Source organism: Stigmatopora argus, chromosome 23 (assembly GCF_051989625.1).
Source record: "Stigmatopora argus isolate UIUO_Sarg chromosome 23, RoL_Sarg_1.0, whole genome shotgun sequence".
In the NCBI taxonomy this organism is placed as follows: Eukaryota; Metazoa; Chordata; class Actinopteri; order Syngnathiformes; family Syngnathidae; genus Stigmatopora; species Stigmatopora argus.
The window spans coordinates 3,381,550-3,407,396 of record NC_135409.1 but is presented as its reverse complement, the minus strand read 5'-3'; the positions used below and the strand labels follow the sequence as shown (position 1 = coordinate 3,407,396).

Here is a 25,847-nt window from a genome sequence, read left to right as displayed (position 1 = left end):
GGAAACGTCCATTCCATTTGAACGGGGACGGATGGGAGCGAATGAACATTTGTGTATTTGCTGCCATCCCTCCCCATTCAAATGGAATGGAAGTTCCTAGCAATAAATACGTGAATCAACATCCTTTTTATTTTAGATATCTTATGTCGTATCATGTAATGGATGTCTTTTGATGTCAAAGCCAGACAATGAGTTAACCTACCAATCCAGATCGACATATCTTTACAAGTTTTGACTCATTATAGGTTAAGGTGGGCATGCCATTTTTAATTTTGTCGCGTGTTATCCGCAAGTCATCTGCCATTATCTGGGGAATGCTGTGTCCACGTTTTATGTTCATATATGTAGTGTAGTTATTTTTAGCCGTAGAGCTGCCTTTTACGCCTCCTTCCCCTCCCCCAACCCCCCTTCTTGGAGTGCATTTTGGACAATAAATGATTCCTGACGAAATTCGGACCCTGCAGCTCATGTTTTATGGCTGATGATAGACGTCTGATCCATTTTGGACTGGAAGAAAACATTCAAATATGACTTTAATGGAGAGAAAAAAATCAAATAGATGATCTAAATACTATCTATTTCGCTGTTATTTATGATTATTGTTTTCCCGCAAAACTCCACGAGCCCATGCATGTCTCCCAGGTAGGGATCATGGGACAATAACAGCAGCAATGGATATTTTTTTTCTTTAGCGAACAGATTTATTTAGAATGTGAAAGTACCGGTTGTCACGGCAACTACAGTTTTGTTATGAGAGATGAAAAAAGACAGGATGCAGAAATTGATCGGAATATTTCACCCCGTGTCGCATTTAGCAAATCGGCTGCCTTAGACTTCTATTTCCGTCGATGGCACTGAAGTTTGAAATGTTGTTGAATTTGCGTGCATCTGCATTTTGTCATCCTAATATCATATTTTACGTTTAAGTGCTTTGTAGTACATGGCCAAGAAAGCGATGAGCATTTTCTTTCCGAGCGGTGCCTCAATGATCCACGCTGGCTTTTTAAGCGTAAAAACACATTGGGCTCAGAGCTCGGACCTATTATTAGCAGCGGGAAACAAGGTCACTGGCCCAGCTTTGTCTTATTAGGCTGTCAGTGCTCAAGCGGAGGCCTCGTACCTGCTGCCAGAAGTTCACCAAAAACTCATGTGCTTGTTTACGTTGGATGTGTTTTTCCCATCGGATTGGCACGGTGGCGCAAACGCGTGAGGGTCGCTAGAACTTGTTCGCAGATGGTGGTGCGGAGGCTGATTTCGAGCTATAAAAATAACGCAGTCTTGAAAATCTTCTCTACTTGTGTTTTTTCAGGGTGACATGTCTCCTGTCAGGAAATGGCGTTGCCTCACACCCGATAGATTCGTATGGTACTTCCCCTTTGGCGTAACTGTCACTGGGGTGGTAGTACGCAACAAACTTTTTTCACTTTAGCAATTTGAGAGGGTGATAGCGCATCCTCAAGTGAGGACAATTCCTGCTCCCATGATCCCTGTGTCACCCGCGTCTGTGTTTGGCGTCTCTGGGATGTTGAAGGCCGCTATCTGCAAGATGCTTTCATCTTCTGAGAATGAGAGGAATCACCCTCAACGGAGGAGACAACAGATTGGAGGATGTCCTTATCTGTAGCAGTAATGCTACAAATAGCAGGTGTTTCTTTAGCACCATAAACAGCGAGCATCAGGGTCCACCAAATGTCCAAATCCTCCATCATAGGTATGAGAGTGAGCGTGAATGGTTGTTTGTCTCCTCGAGCCCTGCGATTGGCTGGCCACCCATTCTGCCTGGTGCCTATAGTTAGCTGGGATAGGCTCCAGCACCCCCCGCGAGGATAAGCGATTCGGAAAATGAATGAATCCAAGTGTCAAGATTGTTGCGGTGCAAAATGAACACAGAGAGAATGATATGTTTAATAATTTATGTGCAGATACATCCCACACTTTCCGAAAAGCCATTTTGAAAGCTAGTGCCTAGTTTGATCCCCCAAAAACATGGGCAAGCATTTATTCAAAGGTGAAAAGGACGTCATTATTGGTTATGTAATATTTTCAAGAGCTTCCTCGTCTTATTTGGTGTCCACAGTTCCCTCTCCATGGCGGATTACTACACGGATCCCCTCTGTGTTTTCTCTTTCACCCTCTGCTCCCTCTCCTGTCAATAATCCCCAAGCGATGACGTCAGATTGCAGCGCCTTCATCTAGGCGCTCTCGCGAGACTAGCGAGCAACAATCCATCCGCCCTCTTCTCGCGCTGACGCCGAATTCGGACGGTCGCTCCTCCTCCCTCCCCTCGTTGGTCGATCAGTCGGTCGGTCGGTCGGTGGATCGGTCCGTCGGTCCATCCATCCGTCCAGCCGTCCAGCCTCCACCCTGCACCTCCTCCGCGCAGCCCTCCCTTCCCACGCCCCAGTGCGCTGTGGGATAGTGCCACTATAAAGTATATCCTCTCTCGGAGGAAGATAAGAAGCCCGAGACAGGAGGGGGATGAAGATGGCGGACGCCAAGCAGAAGAGGAACGAGCAGTTGAAGCGGTGGCTGGGCTCCGAGACCGACCTGGAGCCGCCGATCTTGAAGAAGAAGAAGACGAAGGTGAAGTTCGACGATGGCGCCGTGTTCCTGGCCGCCTGCTCCAGCGGCGATACCGAGGAGGTGCAGCGAATGCTCGACCGCGGCGCCGACATCAACTACGCTAACGTCGACGGGCTCACCGCGCTCCACCAGGTCGGTATATCCCGTACACCGGCCGCGATCGCCGTTCTCCGGGCCCGCAAAAGTCCCTTAAACACCTGTCAAGTGGAAGCCATTCCCCTCCTGTTGTTTACCTACTTCGAGCCCGGAGCACGGCCGCTTCAAGTCCGGCTCGTCCTGCTCCGAGCTTCTGTTACGCCAAGTTTTAGCTGCACATTCTACTTAGCTGCACATTCTACTGGGGCGTACATGCAAAGTTAACGTTTTTTTAGCGTGTTGTTGCTGTTTTTGTAGCCCTTCGCAGACTACTGTACTTCATGGCCGTCAACACACACCAGGCGATAGCCCGAGTCAGAGGACGCCGTCTAATTGCTGGCAATGCAGCAAATGTAGCGCTTCGGTTCGATCTGCCACTCTTCCCCCCATATTTTTTTGTGTAAGAGTGCACGATTGGATCGCGTTACTTTGGCTGATGTTGCCGCATGATGAGATTTGATATATTTTAAAGATGAAAATGAGTCAAATGTGGCTAATGTAGCGGCTAAAGTCGGTTTGTTGATAACACTCATTGAGCAAAAGAGTGGTTGGCGATCATATAGTGTTCTGTGCACACACTTGTGTCGCCTACTGCATGATTTAGTGCGTCGTTGTCGTTGTTATTATTAAGCATTCCGCACTGTTGTATTGGTTTCACGGTGAATTATGACTGGCATTAGCAGGTATTTGCTAATGCTACATTAGCTTAGCCATCATCGATCGTTGAGTTTGGATATCTTTTTGGATCAGCTTGGAAGTATTGTTTAGTCACCGGGTAACTTTGCCCCGCAAAAGCAGACGTTAAATGACTTTTCAAGGTGTCAGTGTGTACTTTAAATCCCCTGAAATGTTGATATCCCCCCGAGCTAGCTCGGCTAGCTGCCCTTGCAGTCAAGTGATGAAATGGTTGCTCTTTGGCCTGACGATTGTCACCATTTATTCGTCTTCTTCCAGCAAGCTTGATTAAATATCAAATCTATATATCATGTTCTAGTTACACATGTTGAAATATTTCACAATGAAGGGTGTTGACAGACGTAGTGTTGCAATTGAGATCCTCATAGGTGACTTAATGATATGGACAAGTTTAAAGTTTCATTTCATTTTTTTCTAGTCGGAAATTCCTCACTGTCAAAACGGCATATGGTGTATTTTACAACAAGAATTTACTTTTTGACTAAGCTTCTTCACAAAATAGTCTGGAGAACCCTACAAAAATTCTAGTGTTCAACCAATGACTCAAACATAGGTATGGAGTGATCACCTTCCGATTGACAAGATAACTATGTTTGCGTGTCACCATGCGCTTACACTTACTACCTCCCTCCATTTTCTTAACATTTCGGAAGCATCATGAGTGTGTACGTCTCCATCAGTTATTGTCACCTATATTGAAATGTACAATTAATTCTTTTGCCCTCAGTGCCTCCTGCATTCTCCCTCCTTCACTCTTTCTGCGTGAAGTTCAGTTGCCTTTTTTTGGGAAGATGACTCGCAACAGAGCGCTGCCCCACCGACATAACCATCTCTGGAAAGGAGAAGCTACACTCTCCGTGTCTTGTGGAGCATGTGATGTTTATGCTGGGTGGGCTTTTTCACAAGTTGAGGTGGTGATTTGGGAATTTGCGCCAGGTCAGGTCAGTGAGGGAGGCCTGGCAAATTGTTCTGGCGGGAGGCAGGGCCTAGTGGCGTATCGGTCCCGAAAGCCGTTGACCGGGGCACGGTTATAAATATCTCGGCGGCAAGTTTCCCCGACTGGGTTTCAAGAGGTGGTGCTAACTTTGGCTATGACTCAGTCGGTGGCCACGCTTTGTTGTGGAGGCCCTGCCGTAATCTGGTGTTGGGAAGGAGTTGCCAGCCGCCTGTCACGGTGTGCGGCATCAGGCCCTCGCCGTCAAAAGTATTTATTGTAATTTAGTCGTCTTGCTCTTCACTGCACTCCTTGCATGAAGGTGAATCTGAATGCTAGATTTATTTTCAATGTCCAATCAGATTTCACTCTGCGCGTTGCCAGGTCCGTTTAATTTTAATGGCCAATGTAACTTGGCCAGTATTACCAACAAAGAAGTAAGACCTCAATTTTGTCTTCACAGTGGTGACATTGGAAACAATGTACATTTACTTAGCAAGCTAGTGATTTCAAATCTCTTATTTTCATATGCTAGGCTCTAAATAGACGGCTTCACATGGAGGCTCAAAAAGAAATTTGATAAAAGGAGTGCAGCAGTTCATAGTGAAATGCAAGTAGAGGACTGTGGCACATGATCGTTGTAATGCAAACATTGCTTTTCACCGAAGACGCCAAGTATGAAACTGCGAACCGCCTAGGTCAAGTAGCGCAATTACTAGTTAGTTTTATGTCAATTTACCTTGCTCACATACTCTGAGCTATTCTGAGAGGTTAGTTTCTGTTGATTATGACAACTGTCAAATTTCTGGCTTGTTTATGACCATGGTGACAAGTACAGTATGTGCTTGTAACCAGCATGACTAACAGAGGATGCTTGTAAGTTTCGCTCTGTCAGCGTCGGCAGTGGGCTCCCTGCGTGTCATTTGGCCAGTGTTTGAAGTGGAAAAAGTCATCCAGTGCTCTGCTTCAGGTGGGCGTCACGTGAGGAGGAACGGAGCGAAAAGTGCGCCCGGCGCAGGGATGTGTTCACAGTCGTCCCCTTTGCTAAACTGGTCTCGGGAGCGCAGCATTCCGGGCGCTGTCGCCTCAGCCTCTGCATTCCTCACATGACAGTATTTGGAAACCATGGCAAAGAGTGAGCTGCGCGGACATTCCTCAGCTGTCACCTAAACCCCTCCCCGTCTCCCCCCCCTTGTCCCCACACCGTTGAGCTCCATCAAGCCAATTATCATGAAGGTAGCCGGTGCTTCTTCCCACCTCTCTCGAGAAAAACTCCTACACTGACCCGCACCTGAACTTTTGCTCTTCTATCAATGATGTTTTGCGTCCCCTTTCGTTGGCGCCGCTGAAATCTGCACAAATTGGTTCTTGGCCGTTGCCACGGCGACGACGACGACTCGAGCCGAGCGTGTTGGTGGATTTGCATGGACAGAGTGGGAGTTGCATAATGGAGAGGGAACGCTTGCCAGAGTTTAGCAGCAGTGAGAAAAATGAGTCCGAAAGGCTTTGTGTCGCCACGGATCGGCCACAGTTGGCTGTTATTCAACGTTTTATATACTTTGAATTACTAACTAATTGGCCGCCATTGACAGCGATAAACATCTAATCCATTTTGATTGGTAGAGACTGGCAGCGATCGTTTTGATCATTAGAAACAGGATCATTAAACGTTGGCCATCTCTAGTCAAATTTATTTCACGTCTATAACTGTCAATGGCCATGAATGAACTAGGACTATCTAATATTGGGGTCCGCTTTTGACCCCTGGAAACAACTACCATACCTGATTCTTTTTATTCTGTAAAATATCACATTTTGGTCGTCACATTTCTTTTTTTTAAGCATATTCTAAAATTCACGCTTCACAAAGTTCTAAATGTATAGGAACATTCTGTGAGTTTAATGGATCGCAAATATTAGGTTATCATTGATCCACTTGATTCAGGTGTAACGGAAATTTCTCATGTTTTTTTTCTGTTGACACTCTATTGTGCGTTTCTTTATCTGTATCTAGGTATTTCCTTCCCTTTTGTTAGCAAAATGAGGCGCTCGCCGAGAGTCACTGGTGCATTGCTAACGTACATAAAGGTTCTCCTCAATAATTGATGGACTGGGTTCTAGTTGGTCTTGGTTTCATTCTCTTTTGTCTTATATGCCCTGTATTGTTGTCTTGACTGAGACTGTCCTGCTAATGAGGCTAATTATTATGCACCGTTGCTGCTGAAAGTGTGTTTTATTAGTGGGCTAGCTGAGGTTGTGAAGCTTTGTAGCGTGCCGTCATAATTTTGATGTCATTAAGCACGCTGCGTTAAACCCGAAATCAGGTCAACCTCAATCTGCGCCCTGTCTTTTTTGCATAAACAGATGGCCTTTGCGAGGGTGTCTCGTGCTTTAGGTAGAAGTGTCAGGAATCTCAGATTTGGACTTGGCCGCCAGCGCTCGGTGACTGAGCGCATACATTCTCGCGTTTGGAACTGGCAAGTCTCTCCTTGTCAAGCCGTCCGACCCCGTAATCATCCGGCAGGAAGTCTCAGTAAGCTTGATAATGTGATGCCAGCTCGCCTGTGCCCGTGAGTCGGCGATGACGCTCACCTCGATTCACAAACAAAAGGCGTTGAAGTTAGGTTGTAACACGTGGCCCGAGGTTCTCCAGTATTCAGGGGGAGCGCAGTGGCAGGTTGGAACTGGTACTCTTGGGGTCGCGAGCAGGAATTCCTCAGTTGGAGCGAACCTGCCGCGACCCACCCGTGCGGACTTGACCGAGGCCCAAAATGGGTTGCAAACAACGTTGGCATCATCCTTAGGCGGCGCGTCCATTTTTCAAATGTCTGCCAGATGACATCAGCTCATCAAAGCACTCCATGGCATGGCGTCTGTCTTTTGCTTTCGAACAATAACAATAACGATGGCGGTGGTGGGGCGAGGGGTGGCTTTTTTACGAGCTGCCTTGAAAGTGCTAACACCTGCACAGGGAGACGGCAAATTCCTCATTGGAGAAGTCAATTTCTTGTCCGCCCTCTAGTGTTCATTTTGCCCTTGTTGGTGAGGTATGATTGTGCAAAATAGGGCCTTACCACATTTTCTCGCGTATAAGTCGCGCCCTTAAAATGGCCTTAAAATCATTTTTTTTCCTTACAATTTCTCGCGTATAAGCCGCCCCCTGATTCACAATTTTTACCTCCATATTCATAGTTTTAACAGGGAGTATAAATGTGTTACTTTAAAAGGAAAAACTTAAGAAAAATTGACACACGTGGTATTTCTGAGATACTGTATGAATCAAAAGCACATTATTAGGGTCAATATCATAAGGAAGTTAGTAATTCATCCAGTAATGGTTGTTTTCTTACTGCAAAACAGAAAATAACCAACAAATAGTAAATGTTAATTTGTCGACATCTACTGGTGAAAAAGAGTATAGTAACGCTGTAAGTCTTGCGCGCATATAAGCCGTACCCTTGATTCAGTCGTCATTTTTTTTAGTTACAAATTCGGCTTATATGCGAGAAAATACTGTATCTTGGAAGCGATAATTGCCCAAACGGTTCCTATCAAACTCTACCTGAAACTAAGATTCTAAAACACTTGCCTTGCATTTCCAAGTTACCTCACATTAGCTTGTAACTAGTTCACCAAAGGCTGTTTTCAAAACGAATTGCTACATTTTATCAGGCAGGTTTGCGACATATGATGTTGTTTCTAGCCCTCAGAATGGGAGCCACGATTCCCGGCCTAATCTAGATCTTCTGCTCAAAGCTGCGCTGATCTTAAATCCAAAGTGACTGAACGTGTCCACCTACCTACAAATGAGCGCACGTGCCAGTTTGTAACTGGTAAATGTCCAATCCACGCGAGTGGATGTTTATTCGCTGTCGGTTCAAATGAACTGGGCCCCAATCGGCCTCTGTTAAAAAAACAGTATGATTTCCCACCAAAGCCTCACAAGGTAGTGAACGTGTGTATTTGTTAATCAAAGAGGGTTGACAAATTACAGACAACTGAATTATTGCACCCAAGTACACTTAAAGTGTTTCATAGAGCTTGAAGTCCAGGTCACCCAGTCCACTTAAATTGAATGTTAATTGACTGCTGACTGAATAATGAATGAGCAACACTTAAGTAACTGAGCTCATTTGCATGTGGCGAGTCAGTTTAGGATTAATGAGGCCTGTCACGTTGAGTCAAAACGCCACCTTTTGTGTATGATTCAAGGTTGTCACATTTTCATGTCACAAGCAAGGCGACGTTATCTCATTTCCTGTATGTTGACGAGTAGGAGGTGTTCAATGAATGACACGTGGGCGGATCTCCTTGATTCCTCTGCGAGTCGGCCCGTGGCAGAGCGTCGCCGGGGCCCTGAAGAGTAACAGGAAGTGGCTGTTTATTTTTCGCATTTCCTCTTCGGTGAGGCTGCCTTCATTCCACTCCCCTGGCTTGTTATCACGGCACAACAGCGTGCGCGTACCTTGTACGCATCGACTCAATTGGGAAGTCTTGATGTCGATCCGATTCTCTGTAGCGCCGATTTTTTTTTAAAATATTTTTTTTAATCCCCCCTTTCAATCCTGCTCCTTTTTCCACGGGAATCCCAGGGCCTTATATGGTCCTCCTCGGTAGCAGCTAGAAGGCAACATGCGTGTGTGCACGTTCGAAGTGAGCTCATCTGGTATCGCGTCGGGACCCAGCTGGTCGCCCGCAGCCCCCTCCCCCTCGTACCCTCTGGCCTCCCGAACCCGGCCAAAAAGCAGAGTTCTCTTCTCCCGCGTGTACGCGCTCTACCACCTAACTTGAATTTCCCTGTCGTTCTTTGAACTCTTCTAACATTTTTTTTGTGTTTAGCGCCCCCTCGGACCCCTGCGTGCAAGGAGGAATTCCTTTTGTGGAAGTGTAAGAAGAGGCAGGCCGGCTGGCCGGTGGGCGTGGCCAAAAGGCCGCCGATGCCTGAAAGCCCCGAGGCTAGGAGTAATACTTATCTGGGAATTTCTTCACTGGTATGCCACTCCGGGCTGGGAGAGGGCACTTTTGTGGTCTGCGCTATTGAGTAAAAGCAGCGTTTGTGGCCAGAAAAGCAAAATACATCCACTAAAAAGGAGCGCGTGGGAAATGTAATCTCTTCCTCGCGGTTGTTTGACCCTCAATTTGTTCTTCGATTGGGATCTAAATTGTCTCCATAAGCAACAACGCAAGGTCAATCCCTTCCAAGTGGTTCCGCTTTGGTCTTCAGAAATCCTTATGTCAAAAGGACAAAAAGTCAACTATGCCTTACCCATATTGGAGTTTCTTGAAATTTACCTTGGTTGTGTGAGGTTAAAAAAACAGTGATGGCCTGGGTAGCTTTTTTTTTTGCAAAAAATTAAATAAATCAGAAAGTGCAGGTTCACATCTTAATAAAAATACATTTGTAATAGCATACCTGTCAACCTCTGCCGATAACTGCCCTTATAAATGATTATGATTCCCCTTACAAACCCCCCAAAAACCTTACAAACACCTTACGAGTCGTACGGTGTTTGTAAGGTTTTTTGGTGGTTTGTAAGGGGAATCATAATCATTTATAAGCGCAGTTATCGGCAGAGGTTGACAGGTATAAACAGTTTTGACCCTTTAGCGTCCTCCTTTCACAGTTTAACTCCCTTTCCATTAACTCCATTGACCTTTCCCTGCTCATTTCTAATGGCTACATGGATGCACTGATATATCTGTTAGCCAATCAAACAGTCCATCCGTCGCTTGGCTCATTGTGCATTTTTTATTTAGTCGAATGGAGGAAAAGGGGAAAAACTGATAATACTGTGAGTCAATGATTGTTGGATGTCTTGACGATGGCCGTGAATGAGTTCAGTTTATATCGAGTTGCCCTCATGTAATCTTCCAATTTGTGCCTTGTCACATTTTGCATCTCCCATCTTGTGAGCTCCTTGCCCGACAATGCCTCCCTCTTGCCGCCTCGCACCGGCTGAACAGGTTTGAATGACAACGTGTCTGCTGGAAAGTGACTCGCTGGAAGTCTGAATGCTCTTCTTTACGCTGGAAAATCGCCTTTATTGTTGAATTATGTTAGCGTCACCCATCCTTCTCCGTCTTCGCCCTTTAGGAGTCGTTTTTATCATCGCGTTCGGCTGATAACCGTCCTCACGTTCGTTCCTGCGTCAAGCCTGTTGTGACTGTCCTCATTAGCCGCTTTTTAAATCCATTTTTTTGCACTCCACCTGTGAGTGAAGAAGACGTTCCTCTCATACGCACGAGATATACCGAGCGCAGATAGTCGGCGTTCTCCTCCATCTGTGGCCGTGCAAAGCGACCAAATTTGGACAAGGATCGCAGGCGGATCGACGTGTGCCCTGAACGTGAGGCCACACTGTGTGTGTGCCTATCTGTTGTCAATGACTTTGTCGTCATAGCAACCCCAGCAGGGAGAGAGAGACAGTCCAGGCGCTGTGTAGACTGATGGTGGGTGAGTGGTTTTTTTTATGAGTGCGCTGTGATTATCGCAAGGCAAATGGAGCTTTGCGTTCACGTTTTTGTTCTACAAGTGGTTTCCTATCAAGGCTAAATGGTGGATGAGTAGTTAGTCCAAGGTTTTCTCAAATGCCCTTGAAACAAATGGGAGACTTTGTACTATCCGTAAATGTCGTAACGTTTTCCCAGAAATCCACATTTTAATGTCATGAACGAGTCTACGGCCCATGGAGCTTCTGTATTCTGTCCGCAGGCATGCATAGATGACAACCCAGACATGGTGACCTTCCTGGTGACGCACGGGGCCAGTATCAACCAACCCGACAACGAGGGCTGGATCCCCCTCCACGCTGCCGCGTCCTGCGGCTACCTGGCTATCGCAGAGTGAGTGTCAAACCCGCAACTATCTAACATCTTTGTCAACGTTGAAGATGGGGGTCACTTACTCATTATCGAGGGAGCGCGGAGTTCCCAATTCCACACCTGATTTACTGTTGACCAACAGCCAGGGTTCACCTTTCGACACACTTTTTGCAAGCAGAAGGAGAGAAATTCATACCCGCCCTCCGCAAGCGATGGAAAGTGGAAACAAAAAGTGGAGTCACCAGTGAAAGCAAAGGGTCAGTTTGCTGGGCAGACTGGTGACTCATGGACACATTGTGTCACAACGGGAAGAACAAGAAGAAGGAGCATTTTTAGTTCGAGGAACCAGAAAAAAACAACAGTGACTCTCCACTAGGGTTCTATTCGGTTCTATTCTGACTCTTTCACTGCCATTGACGACGATTGAGGTCCAATCCATTTGGAACGGGAGAAGCAGTCCCAGCAAAAATGGATTGGTCGTGTGTTGTGTCAATGGCAGCGAGTTAAATTTCAAATTTATGACCGTTTTTACGAGTTTCTAGTGCTAGAACATACTCATAAACCGAGCATTGAAAATGGCGTCTCAATCACCAGGTACTTGATCAGCCAGGGGGCCAGCGTGGGCGTGGTCAACAGCGAAGGCGATACGCCGCTGGACATTGCCGAAGAACGAGCCATGGAAGAGCTGCTACAGAATGAGATTAACCGGAAAGGTACGGGAAATGCAAAACACGTAATATTCGTACTATTGTTTTATCGCTGTCTATTTTCAGTCTTTTTATTTTTACATTTGTAGGTGAAGCATTATCCACTTTAATCGCAAAGTTTCTAAATGCGGCCAGCGTTTAGGGATTAGGGGCCCCATCCAGTATGTCATGCATCTATGAGTATGTGTTCTCATTAACTGTCAGTCACCTGCTTCATTTTTCCATCTGCTTGCATAATAGCCAGTTCTCCAAAAAGTGACTTCTTCTCTATTTTCGACTTGGGATGAACTGACCACCCTCCCAAACCGGGTCCGTGGAATGAATCCTATCCCATGAATTTTTCAGACATGGTGTAAAATAAGTATTCACTACCTAACACGAATTGCCACTTTGGCGCAAACTAGCTAACAGTTCTCCTGTCAGATGTGATTTGGTGAACCTAACCTAAGCGAATAAGGCTTGTTTTTGCGTTTTTTTTTTTTAGTAACGCACCGGTGTCAAAGAGGCGGCCCGGGGGCCAAGTCTGGCCACCCACGTCATTTTGTGCGGCCCGAGAAAGTAAATCATGAATGCCGACTTTCTGTATCATGATCAAATTCAAATGAAGATTCTAGACGTATATTTTATTTCCTGATTTTTTTCAATAAATGCAAATTTTAATCCATTTTTTTTTGTGTTTGGAGTTCAGAAAGCATTTTGTAAAATTTAAAAATAAATATAAAAATATTTTCTGTTTTCCACTTTAATATTGAACATAATTTTTTAAAAAATTGCTTCCTTTTGAAATGAAAAAACAATTGATTAAAAGATGTTTTCCCTTACTAAGAAAAAAAAAGCTCAAATAGACATTGTTTTAGTTCTATAAAAAAACTGAATGTTTAGGGCTTTTGATGCAGTTCTTTTAATCCGATTTAAAAAAAAAAAAAAAAAAAAAAAAAAAAAAAAAAAAAATCTAAATATTATATCTAAAATGATCCGGCACGCGGGAAATGGAGTTGACGTTAATGCGGCCCGCGAACCAACGAGAGTTTAACGTGTGTCGACATTGCCGTAAAGCCTTTTGCGCAGCAATGTCGGCATTACGCAACTGGTTGTTGTGTAACACATACTAACTGTATGTATGAATATTTTTTGGTGCACTGGATTTTGTCTATCGTTCCTGATGCTCAGGTGGAACATTTGCTGTTCTCTTGTTAAAAAAAAAAAACCAAAACAAAAAAAAAACAGCCGCTTTGAACTTCTGCCAGTTGCTCTGTTTGCTTGCTTGCTGGCTGGCTACTTTGTACAGTCCTACTTAGAGGCCATTAGACTCGCTGCTTTTTATAGACGCTGTGTAGGCAACTTCCCAAGAGATCATGGGGACAACCCGCCAGGACAGCGCTCAATTCCCAACATCTAGTCCAGTCTTGTCTTCTTTAGTTGCTCACTTGTAGCCTCAGCGTCATTTTTTTCGTTAAAAAAAAATACTGCCGGAGAGGTCATTAGCCTGGACCCTGGTGTGACTTTTCTGGGATCCTCGTAACAATTCAATTTTTCCCCCCTCTATTCCTTAACAACACTTAAATAGTCCTATAATTTACAGATTATGAATCACACTTTTCCCCTATTGTTTAGCTGGGCCTGCCTTTATACTTAGTTGCGACTGTGAGAGTTCGGTAAACAAGATGTTTCGATGTTTTCAGCCTTTAGTTTGTAGGGTTGATTTTCACCCAGTTGAAAGGGGGGGGCAGCTGAGACGTCACAACCAAAGGGCACCGAATTTAAGCATATGGTTGCGGCACATGAAGTGTCCAAGATCACTGAATCACTTGACGAGCAGCTGTCACTGTTTGTTTCTCATGCAAGGCAGAGAGAGAGGCTAAAGCGCTCATTGAAAGAGCATATATGTCCCACGAACAATGACAGCTAAGAATAAAAGTATCGCACGTCCTGCAATGTATTGCGTTCGCGCACATTGCGATGTCGCGGTTTAAACAAGACATTGTTCAGGGACTCGCACTTCAATTTGAAAGGTATTCCTGCCATATATTGTGTCTTATTTTCCCTCCTCAGTTCAGATTTTGTTTGGTAACACTCAAGCCGACATTCAGTCCATTTAGTAACTGTCCCAGGTGTCTCTAGAGACAATGCAGGCCTGTTCGGTGTGTATCGCGCCGGCACATTGACCCACTTAACTGGCTGTTAACTCAGTCACGTTGACAGAACGCAGGCTTGAAAAGCAACAAACATCAAGGCTTTAAACCATAACCTCGACAGAATCAATATTTTTTCTCGTCTTTCTCCCAAGGTGTTGATATTGAGGCGGCCCGCAAGGAGGAAGAGCGCGTCATGCTGCGCGACGCCCGGCAATGGGTCAACAGCGGCCAGATCCAGGACATCCGGCACGCCAAGTCCGGGGGAACGGCGCTCCATGTCGCTGCCGCCAAGGGATACGTGGAGGTTTTAAAGTAAGCGTCGGGGTCCCCGGGAAGACTGCAGCTGTCTGCCCATCTGGTCCGGGAAGGCAGCCATGGCGCTAGATATAGCCCACCTTCTCAGATGTTTACTTAATGAGACAAGAGTATTAATATGACAAAATTGGCCTCACCTTTTTAAAACAGCCGTTCCCAACCACTGAACAGTGGAACAAAAGTGGTAAATGTGGGATATGATAGGACAAAAAATGTTAACGATACACGTAAGCTTTGAATACTATACTGAATAAATCATGTGTTTACTATCTTTAAGGCAAAACATTGCAGGAAAATATGATTGTTTCTGTATTTTTTTGCAGGCTTTTAACTCAAGCAGGGTATGATGTAAATATTAAAGACTACGACGGCTGGACTCCTCTACACGCGGCGGCACATTGGGGCAAAGAGGAGGCCTGTCGGATTCTGGTGGAGAACCTTTGCGACATGGACGTCATCAATAAAATGGTTTGTGTCCTTAATATTCAACTCGGAAATCCGCATCACATTTTCAAAGTAAAATAATTAAATCTTCATCAGGGCCAGACGCCTTTTGACGTCTCGGACGAAGACGTTCTGGGTTACTTGGAAGAACTGCAAAAGAAACAGAATCTGGTAGGCGTTGCTCCAAGTTCATCTTTCGTCCATTGAAAGTTGGGTTGATTTATTCTTTTTTTTTTTTAGCTGATGAGCGAGAAGAAAATCGAGAAGAAGTCCCCTCTGATTGAAACCACCACCACGGGGGACAACAACCAATCAATGAAGTCACTGAAGAGGTAACCAAAGTCGGGAGTTGTTTGACAATTTGTCGCGGCGGGGCACTGACGGCGCTAAATCACCCCCGCCGCAGCAAGGAAACGCTGCTGGAACAGGAGAAGAACGCGCCAAGGATCGAGACCCTCGAGCCTGAGAAGGTGGACGAGGAGGAGGAAGAAGAGGAAGGAAAGAAAGATGAGTCCAGCTGCTCTAGCGAGGAGGAGGAGGAAGAAGATTCCGAGTCGGAAAATGAAGCCGGTCGGTTTTCCGTCATGTTAGATGTCCGTCCGGCACGTGTAAACGTATTCTTCCTTCTAGATAAGGGCAAATCTTCAGTATCGGTGAGGAATAGCACAACTGCCGCCCCAGCTAACATACCAGCGTCCTCTCCTAGCAGTCCTACCAATCAGCTGAGCAGCCCTCCTTCGCCTACAAAGAAGGTACCGTGAACCGAATCGTCCGCAAACACCACGTTTTGACACATTGTGGAAATTTAAGCTTCAGGAGATCCATTTCTGCATGAAGCTAACAAATTTGAGACGTTGGCAGGATTTTTTTTTTTTACAGCTGGTGCCCTCTGCTGGCGAAATGAACAAATGCAGAGATCCGTAATCATTTTTTAGCAAATACAAGAAGTATTTCCAGAATTTTATGACCCGGTTATGGGAGGGTGTAAATGGATTTAGCAGGAAAATGAGCAAGGCTGTTTAAGAGACAATTGTGTCATTGACCTCCTGGTCATTTATTGGCGATGACAGACATCCCCCGCCCAATCAAAATGGATCTCCCGGTCTTCTGTCATTGCCAGTGGCACCGAAACATGAAAATCCATGGACTGCTGTCTTTTTGCGACTATTCACTTTTCTGGTTGCAGTTGCCTGATTTCCAGATTTCTTTTTCATGCAAATGTGCTTTTTAAACCTCCTTTTGAAGCATACCAACACACACACATGAATCTTGTTCCAATGAAAACGTCCCGATGACACAATGTTTACCAAGTTTGGCAATTGGCAGTCATGTCCGTGTGGTGTTAGTAGAGCTCAAACAAAAAGTCCTGTCCTTGCTACAAAGTGTTTGTTCTGCTGCTGCTTCAGTCTTAGCCAGCTCTCTCCTTTTTCTATCTTTGTTTCTCTTTCTTTCTGCCACCTGCGTTGTCTGTGGTTGGCTTTAGTTTGATTGCGTTGCGGAGCCGGGCTGTCCCGCATTGTGGCGTCAAGGCTTGCGCAAAACTGGCATTTCTCTCGTGCCCAAAAAAGCCACGGTGAGGCCAGTCGGGTGCTGTGGACCCCAGTGTTTTTTTTCTCTCCCCTTTCTCTCATGAACCTGTACTAAACGCACCCAGACTTCTCCTCACAACCGTCTTGGCTGATCTGGGTGACACTGACATGCACTCGTCAAATCCACTCGTTTTGATCAGAAATCAGTGATTGCGTAATCGGCTTGGCACTTTGCGTCGGTGTGTGTTGCTTGTTAGATGTATTCATGAGCACAAAGTGTTGATAGATTTACAATAAAGCAGTGGTGGGAGACAAAAATGGAATCGACGTGCTGGTAGTCTTCATCAGCGTTAAAAATCTACCACAGAGCTGTCAAATACTGCAAATATTCATTTGATAGTTTACTATGCCAGTTTTTCACTAAATTTGCATTTTACCACAAACTACAGCAATTTGTAAAAAAATATAATGTTTAAAGTTAAGTAGATGTGTGTTAGCTATGTACACAAAGTGAAAACTTGAGTAATAGTTCATTTGCGGTTTGTGTTTGTACTTTTTTTTTTTGCGAGAATTAACTATTGAAAAAGGAAAGTATTCTAAAAGCACTAGAAAATTCGATCATATTGGGATTTATTTTTGTACGCGTGTAAATGCCACTAGGTGAAAGGGTCTCAAAATCGGAAAATTCTCTTTACCCACAATGAAATAAGATTTTTGACGTTTGGCAGCTCTGCTACGAATGTTTCTGTCGTCTCATTCAAAGATTTCGGTCCAAAATGTTAAACGTTATTTGACAATTTGGCTGGCTCAACCCATCCCACCTCTGCCGTGAAGTTAGAAAAACTAATAATCTGTGTTCCTTTTAATAATTGGCATGTCCCAAATACCTGATTCTTAACATTAAGGATGGACATGACTTGAATAGAATTCATAATATTTTTCACTTGAACCGTTAATTTTTTTTCAGGTGGCCACCCAACCCAGCAGCAAGGCGTCGTCCAAAGTGGAGGACGACCGCAAGGACGAGTCGCCGTCGTCGTGGCGCCTGGGCCTGCGCAAGACGGGCAGCTACGGTGCGCTGGCCGAGATCACGGCCACCAAAGAGGCGCAGCGGGAGAAGGACACCTCCTCTGGGGTGATGCGATCGGCGTCCAGCCCGCGCCTCTCGTCCTCGCTGGACAACAAAGACAAAGAGAAGGTGCGCCTTTGGGAGACGCCCCGCCCCGTCGGGCTCGCGGGATTCGTGTGAGCGTGAAACTTTTTGCAGGAAAAGGACAAAGGAACTCTCCTCGCCTACGTGGCACCGACTATTCCCAGAAGACTGGCCAGTGCGTCGGATATTGACGAGAAGGAAAACAGGTGAAAATCGAAGAGTTTGACAATGGCGAAGCTGCTGATGCCGCTTGTAATATCACTCAAATTTTCTCCAAAATGGATGGGGTGCCCAATCATTATACACTAAATTCAAGATTCGGTAGATGGCGCTGACAGCTTGACTGTCTGGGTACATTGCTTGCCGACACGCTCTATTTATAGAAGGAAAAGGCGGACGTGTGAAAGGAGAATGCGCGTGTGCATATGCTTAAAGCGTGAGAATATTAGCAGTTGATGATGACGTTTTCGTCTGCCACCAGTGACCGAGACGATCCGGATTAGAGCCGAAATGGGTAAAACGACATTGGTTTTACCTTAAAAAAATCCTGTGCAAAAGTTGTTATACAACGCACACCGTTTGAAATGATAAAAAAATACGGGAAAAACGTATACCTAAGTTATGGCATAGCATGCTAGCAATCGGCAAAAACAATCATCTTTTAATTTTTTTTTCAGTGGGCGGGACCCAGGCACCTGAGAGAGGCGAATTAGGGTCTAATTTGTGTGCTATGTCCAAATATGGCGTGCAATCATTTTAAAGTCACTTGCTGTATTATTTTGATGGCACTTCTAATAGTATCGGCATGTGTTTAGGGACTCGGGGGCACTGATCCGCAGCGGTTCGTACACCCGCCGACGGTGGGAGGATGAACAGAAGAACAACGAAGGAACCACCTCCGCCAACAGAACCTCCAACTACCAGAGAAGGTGAGCGGCCCACAGCAAAAGAGGGAGTTGCTTGTATGCCGTCACGTTGTCACGCTTATCACGGAAAGCGCTTTCGCCAAGTCAGCCGCATGCGTGTTGCATTCACGTCACATCAGGACTTTGAAAATTGAGAAGACGCGTCCGGCGTTGACGTGACTGCAACCACGGCGTGGTCTGTTTTGTATCAATGTGTGCGCGTGTCCACCAATTAACGAGCTTCTTCGACGGCCAGCACGTCCCACACGCTAGCGCTAGGGCGGAGTGGCAGCACGCGGGACGTGCCGGCCAAGTCTTCGTCCACCTCCAGCTTGGACCCTAACACCTGTAACGCTAAACCCTGGCAGCCGCCCGCCTCCCACTACCAGTCATACAGCATTTATCGCAGGTACACCCATTTGACCATGCGCCGCTTTTCGAACCCCTGCTATTAACGGCGGCTGGCGCCGGCCGGCCGGCTTCTCGACGTAAAAGCAATACGACGGATCCCTTTTCCATGCTTTGGCGCCTCCCTAACGTTAATCCGCGCGTCCGCCCCGTAGCGGTTCTTTCGGCAGACGGAGCGACGACTTGAGCTCCTCGACGGCCACCGCCGCCCCGTCCTCCGCGACGACCGCTACCACCACCTCATCGTCGTCATCGATTACCTCGTCCACGGGCCAACGCGGCCTGGGCTCCGGCCTGGGCTCCGCCTCCACGCGCACTGGCTCCAGCAGTTTCACCAGCCGGTACTGGTCCGAGGAGAGCGCGGAGAGGGAAAAGGACAAGGAACGGGAGTCGGCCGCCGTCATCCCCACCATAAACACTGGCTCTACCACCACCTCCACCGCGTTGACCGCTACTACCTTCGGCACGTCCGGCACCACGGGGACGGGCCCTGAACGACGCAGGTAAGGGGAACGAACGCCCGCCGGACAGAGTGCCACGAAACGTTAAAACCGTTGTTCTATTAGATCGTACCTGACACCCGTACGAGACGAAGAGTCGGAATCCCAGAGGAAAGCCCGCTCCAGACAAGCCCGCCAGTCCAGGAGGTCCACACAGGTGCGTTGATGGGAGCCCCGCCCACCCCACCAAACAAAAGATCACGACGAAAGTGACCTCTCTTTTTGCTAGGGCGTCACTCTGACGGACCTGCAAGAGGCCGAGAAGACCATCGGCAGAAATCGTCCCACAAAGACCCGCGAGGAGGAGAAGCAGGACAAGGAGAAGCAGCAGGAGGACAAAAAGGAGTTCGAGTTGAAGGACGACGAGTACCGACCAAAATATCGCAGCTTCGAAGATGTACGTTCTTGCCGCAGTTTCCTTTCAGACCAGCATTAGAACGGAGGTCTTCTTCTTAATTCGCCAGCGCTACCGCAGCACGTCCTCTGCCCCGTCGTCCTCCATTTCCGCCGTCGGCACCGCGCCGACGCCCGGCTTGCTCAACAGGCCCAACAGCCTGACGGGCATCTCCTCCTCTTATGGCCGCTCCTCCAGGGATAGCGAGAAAGGTTGGCTCTCGTTGAAATTCACGGCGAAAAGAGCCACGCTCGTGGTCGCTCCTGGTCGACGTTCGTGTCTTTCCCAGAATTGGACAAGAAGGAGGAGGAGAAGGAGGGCGATGACAAGTCTCAGCCTCGCTCCATCCGGGATCGCAGGCGGCCCCGCGAAAAGCGACGATCCACCGGCGTCTCCTTTTGGACTCAAGATGTAAGGCGCCGTCCGTCCGTCCGTCTCTGATATCTGGAATAAAGCCGCCTTCCTTACCCAAACTGTCACGGCGCTTCGCAGGGCGACGACAACGACCCCGAACAGCAGTCCGACTCGGAGGAGGGCAGCATCAAGGGAGAGGTGACGCAAAATGGCTCCTTGACATTTAAAATCAAGCGAGACCCACTATTTTTTTTTTCTTTCTTTTTTCCCCCACTGCTTTGGGATGTCGAGACCCCCGGCTTTCATAGTCCCCTTCAACTCTTGAATCCAGATTGACCCTCCCTTACTCACTTCCTTTTATTTGCCAAGGGATTTATCCTTTTATAAAGGGCAATCAGACGTTGAAAAGAAATGAATGCGGTCACTTTGCTTTTAGGGAATTGCTTTACTCATTTGTGGCCTCCTCTGAAAATTCAATAATATATCAGGAACATATGCACAAGTCAGTAATAGTGAATATTCCAATAATATATTTTTAAATAAATTACTTCCCTGAATTTGACACCCTAAACGATTTATTTAAAGATACACACTATTGTCTTGATTTTCTAAAGTCTTTTTTGTGTGTGTGTCTTTTCCAGCAGATGGACAGGTTGTCCAGGTGAGTCAGTTGACTTTTGTTTCTCAGTTTTGGTTCCGATCCACCTCTTAATGTCAACTCCTGCTGCAGGAGCGACGGCGCCAGCACCGTGTCCTCCCTGGACCGCAACGACTCCCTGCTCAGCCGCAACTACGGCGAAAGTCGGAGGACCTACTCCAGCCGGCTGGACAAAGACGACGCCACCGATTACAAGAAGGTAATGACGTCCGTCCGTCCGACCGACTGAGGCCACACTTACCGTATTTACTCGCATCCAAGCTGCATTTGTTGGACAAAAAAATGATGACCGAATCGAGGGTACGGCTTATATTCGCATAAAAACACGACGCACGAAACTGCAAGGTGACAAAGATGAAACACCATATCGCTATGGTGCCATGACGCAAGACAATGTGGCCGATACGGTCATTTATTTATTTAAAATAGAGAAAAGATAAACTGATAAAGCGCTAAACAGAATTTATTTTGACATCTATGAATGAAATTCATGGAAAAAACCCAATCTTGCATTAAACGTAAAAAACCTCACTTACCCTTGATTTTGAAATAAAACAAAATTCTACTTTGATTTGTTCGAAAGTCTCAACTATTGCAGTAATATGAACTATCGAAAGAATCGAAATATTTTGACATTACAAGCAATATGGCTGCCACGACATCTTAAACTTCTGTTAAGAAAATTGTAATTTTTGTCATTAAAAAGCATCAGGTTCTCATCAAGATAGACTTTTTTTTCTTTTTTCAAATTGAATAATTTGATATTTTGCATTTACAAAGACAGCCATATTAACTTCCTTATGATATTGACCCTAATAATGTGCTTTTGATTCGTAAAACCATGAATATGGAGGTGAAAATTGTGACTCGGGTCGGCTTATACGAGAGAAATTGTAAAATTCAGCAATTTTAAGGGTGTTGCTTGTACGCACGGGCGGCTTATATGCGAGTAAATACGGTAAAAGGTTTTCGGAATGTTCCCAGCTCTACGAGCAAATCGTGGCTGAGAACGAGAAGCTGAAGGCACAGTTACGCGACACAGACCTGGAGTTGGCCGACTTGAAGCTGCAATTGGAGAAGGCCACGCAGGTGCTTTCTCTTTTTTTGTTTCCTGTTCTTCTTCTTCCCCTCACTATAAAGCTTTCTGACTCTGTTTTATTTTTGCAGCGGCAGGAACGCTATGCTGACAGGTCGCAGCTTGAAATGGAAAAAAGGGTAACACAACATTAACATGGCTAAACACAAATCTGAAACATTAAATATTGAAAAACATGACTTTTTAACAGCCAGTCTTCCCAATTTAATTGCGTGTGTGATGCCATTAATAGAAAAATACAATTAAAAATGGGATCATCCTACAGATAATTTATTACAAATAAGAGTTTTAAAATAAAATAATAATAGAAATAATATTAATAAAAAATGATCCCTTTTTAATTTTGTTTTGAAATGTATATTTTTATTACATTTTTTATTTTTGAGACATTTAAACTATTTAATATGAATGCTATTTTTACGTATATTTTTTTCATTTCATTTTGCGTTTAGCTTTTTTTTTTTACAGTGAACACATTAAATTCTTTTTTTAATAATACAGATTATGATTATTGTACATAAAACACCCTTATCATTCAAATAATTCCATATAAGTATAAAAATAACCGCGTTTAAGTGTTAACATGCAGCAGAAAATGAGAGTAAAAATATTTCACACGTTTTTGTTTTTTTTAATATATTTAAAGGTAACGAGCAGGCCTCAGTATCATCCGCTTGCTGGTATGAAATGAAGCCAACTTGACTTAAAAACATTTATTTATTCCTTTTTTTTTTTGCTGATGTCACTTGTAGCCGCCGCGTGCCACCTTCACCTTCTCCTTCCGTCTTTTTCTCCGAGATCGCCGCTTGTCCAGACATTTCCTATATCTATATTCTGTGTGTTTTTGATCATGGCGCATGTGTTACATCAGAATGGAGGGGGGAGGGGTTTTGATGACCTCAACCACGTGTTGATCACAGAGTGTTGATGGCTGACGCTTGTAGACTCCTCACGTGTGCCTTTGCCCACGGCACGCTTTGCCGCCCCTCATCACGCAAAAAAGTCTCATTCTCGCAATCTTTGTCGTCCGACAGGAAAGACGAGCTCTCGAAAGGAAAATTTCTGAGATGGAGGAAGAACTCAAGGTAAAGCTAACTAAAACCATTTTCATCCTTACACATTACCGCTGTGTCGTAGTCCTGTCAACAGCCGTCGGAGGGCGTTGTTGAGTTTCATCATGGTTAACCGTACTGTATTTCTGACAAAAACGAATGTCACGGTGTTGTTGAAGTGAGTCCACAAGGGTCCAAAATCTGTCCTCCATTTTCTAATAATCTTCCTTTTTCTTTGCTTGTCTTCTCCTGTCGCTCCCTTCTTCTATTCCTGTGTTCCTCTCACTCTCTTCTTCTTCTTTTCGTCCACATTTGTTGTTTTTGTGGTCGCGCGGCTGTTGTATGTGGCTGCCCCCCTCTTCCCCTTCCCCCAGAACCTCCCCCAGGTAAAGCAGGTTCAGACTCTGCGTCAGGTTAAGGAGCGGCTGCAGGCCGAGAACCGGGCGCTGGCCCGCGTGGTGGCGAAGCTCTCGCAAGCCACCTGCAGCCAGCTGCCCTCCGTCGACCTCTAAAGGCGGAGCCACGCTTTCAGCCCTCTTACCCCCAACCCCATGTCCCCACCCCCAGGTGCCTGACTGGTTTTCAGCTCCCTGCTGTTGGTGTTTATTTTGCGGGGGTCTTGTAGTTAAAGCACGGGCTGGACGATTGATTTTCACTCTTTTTTTTGTGTGCGTGTGTATGTCAGGTGTGGTGTGTGTGTGTGTGTGTGTGTGTGGGTGGGTGCGCAATTTTAGACGTCCTATTTGGGCAATATCTGTCTGCGGGTAAAATTTAAAAATCAATGACTTTCTTTGTTTATTTTTGGTAAACAAAACATCAACTGAGGCTGATTTGGGATGTTTTGGTACAATCGTTCATCCCTAGTTTATATTTGCATGAAGTCGCAAGACCCCCCCTCCCCCTTGAGCCTGTTCTAAAAAAAACATGGTGGGTAAATGACCACTTCGTTCAGCCACTTCCCGTGTTTGTGCCATTTTGTCTGGGCCGGCGGATGTTTGTTCATCTTCAGTTGAGGCACATTTGTGTCGGATAGAGGGTTCCAAAAGTATTGGGACACAACAGAGGGAGCTGTACGTCGGTAGTCGACGTTTCAGCGCCGTGTGCATAGTACACTCATACCTCTACCTACGAATGCCTCTAGGAACGAAATTTTCAGGTTACACATTTTTTTATATGGAAATGAGTGACTCAAAATACGAAAAAGATCCAAGTTACGAAATTTCCCAAAAAGTAAATGCATTTTCAAGTTACGAAAAAAAAGTTCTCGAACCAATTAGTTTCGTAAGTAGAGCTAAGACTCTAATTGAATCCCGTATGACGAAACCTTGGTGGATGTCATTCTTAAGTGAAGTGTCCCAATACTTTTGTCTAGATGGCAGCGCAGAGTGATGGCGGCAGCTGTTTTGTATTGTTTTCTTTGCAGTGTGTCGTCCCGGCGTTTGCGCGTGCATGGCTTCTCTTCTCTGACTTGGCGCAGTCCAACGTGTCTCAGCGGCTTTGTTAATTTTTTTTTTTTTTTTTTGCCCTATTTTCCAGACGCTGCCTGACTTGAAAGCGGACAACCAGAGGCTAAAAGATGAGAACGGCGCTCTCATTCGAGTCATTAGCAAGCTGTCCAAGTAGAGCCCACCTCCGAGACCACCGCCACCTCCACACCGCCACTCTAGCGCCCTCTGCCAGTGACTAATGGAATTGCACATTTAGAATTGCGAGAGACATCAGAGCGCCCCATCCCTCGTTTACAAGCCCGACGTCTATTTAACCAGTAAGCCTTAGTTGTACATAAAGAGGATCGCTCTTGAGGAAGAGTCATTATTATTATTATTATTATTATTAATATTATTCTGTTGATGACGACAACACCTGATTTTATTTGTGCCACGTCACCTTTACTTCCTCCTGTCGCCAGTGTGCTGTGCCCCCTTGTTTCTCCTTCGTCCCTGAAAAGTGCCACTTCCGGTCTTTTTTTTCTTCTTCTCCTCTATCTCCATCCTCACGCGTGCACTCACTCGCACCCGCGCACACTCGTCTCGTCAGCTCCCGTCCCCGTTGGTTTTACTGCCCAGAGGGAAAATAAACAGACAAAAAAAAAAGTTGAAATCTGGAGGAGGCGGAGCTGGTGGAATTTAAGCTTTCACTGAATGTGCAATATGCATTATGATTTTGTTTTTTTTATGCTTTAAAGAAATCACTCGGTTTGTCGGACGTGTCACTCTTCTTTCACTTTCTCCCTCGTTTTTTTTTTTTTGGCTTGTAGTGTGTTAGTTGATTTATACTCTGTATTTGTCACCTTGTTTTAACAGGTACTGAGTGAAGCTATGTGTAAATACATATATATATAGAAAACATATGTGTTTATACATAAGGCTGTATGTTTTTGTTTGATAGATCATGCTGAGTCTGTTACTATTAAAAGTATACCAATTCTACACAGGACAAGCAGGTGTCTATTTTATTTTCCTTTTTTTTTTTTCAGAGGTTAAGTGTTCCAGGTTTAAAAGCAGGATGTCCGACAGTCTTTTGTCTATTTTTTTTCCACCGAAAGTGTTGAAAAAGTGCTTAACTATCGTTCTTAGTTTGTTGCTAACTTGGCTGTCCTGTTTTGTTTTTGTTGCCAACGAATCTTGACCTTTTTACAAAAAGTCTACGTGCACTGTCGACGCCGCGAGTCCAAATCACGTCGTTGAATATACCATGCCAGCTTTTATGCATTTCAGTGGCCTTTTTATTAAGCGTATTTTTGCCCAAGAAGAAGAAAAAAGGAAGAAGTTGCGACAAGTAGACTGATGAACTACTCTGGTTAGGTTTTCTTTTCTTTTTGTTTTTCTTGTAAAATAGGTGTGTGGCTTAATACATGCAAGCTGTGCTGTGACTACAAACCACTGAAGAGTTCATTAAAAATAAACTTGTACATTGTAAAGTACACGTCTCACTCATTTTTAAAAAAAATACAAGTCTTAATAAAAAATATTTAAAATTTCGTTTTTAATCTTTTTGAGCGAGGGAAAATAGGTTTGCAACCTGCAG

The 25,847-nt window shown here is 45.3% G+C and overlaps 1 protein-coding gene across 5 annotated transcripts; it reads left to right on the top strand.

Moving 5' to 3' along the window:
• The first annotated feature begins 2,228 nt into the window (after positions 1 to 2,228).
• ppp1r12a (protein phosphatase 1, regulatory subunit 12A) lies at positions 2,229 to 25,743 on the top strand. 5 transcript variants are annotated; one of them, XM_077594527.1, is made up of 26 exons: positions 2,230 to 2,715; positions 11,061 to 11,191; positions 11,765 to 11,883; positions 14,165 to 14,324; positions 14,651 to 14,795; positions 14,868 to 14,942; positions 15,012 to 15,103; positions 15,178 to 15,341; positions 15,402 to 15,523; positions 17,268 to 17,498; positions 17,568 to 17,659; positions 18,269 to 18,382; positions 18,615 to 18,767; positions 18,922 to 19,269; positions 19,333 to 19,423; positions 19,496 to 19,663; positions 19,731 to 19,872; positions 19,950 to 20,071; positions 20,153 to 20,212; positions 20,656 to 20,675; positions 20,745 to 20,871; positions 21,657 to 21,761; positions 21,840 to 21,887; positions 22,415 to 22,448; positions 22,803 to 22,853; positions 24,357 to 25,743. In XM_077594527.1, exons 1-25 carry the CDS (start codon positions 2,479 to 2,481, stop codon positions 22,832 to 22,834), a joined length of 3,132 nt encoding a protein of 1,043 aa, XP_077450653.1. In that variant the 5' UTR covers positions 2,230 to 2,478; the 3' UTR covers positions 22,835 to 22,853; positions 24,357 to 25,743. The 5 variants fall into 5 exon arrangements, with proteins under 5 accessions (XP_077450655.1, XP_077450653.1, XP_077450652.1 ...); XM_077594529.1 differs by lacking the exons at positions 22,415 to 22,448; positions 24,357 to 25,743 and adding an exon at positions 23,195 to 24,341 and having other exon boundaries at positions 2,229 to 2,715; XM_077594526.1 differs by lacking the exon at positions 22,415 to 22,448 and having other exon boundaries at positions 20,659 to 20,675.
• Positions 25,744 to 25,847: the final 104 nt, after the last annotated feature.

What these genes read in the sequence shown, in the direction of transcription:
- ppp1r12a (XM_077594529.1), top strand. Translation starts at nt 2,479, where the DNA reads ATGAAGATGGCGGACGCCAAGCAGAAGAGGAACGAGCAGTTGAAGCGG. An exon ending in TCAATGAAGTCACTGAAGAG is followed by an intron (nt 15,104 to 15,177) that starts GTAACCAAAGTC and finishes CCCCCGCCGCAG; the next exon opens with CAAGGAAACGCTGCTGGAAC. An exon ending in AGATGGAGGAAGAACTCAAG is followed by an intron (nt 22,854 to 23,194) that starts GTAAAGCTAACT and finishes CCCTTCCCCCAG; the next exon opens with AACCTCCCCCAGGTAAAGCA.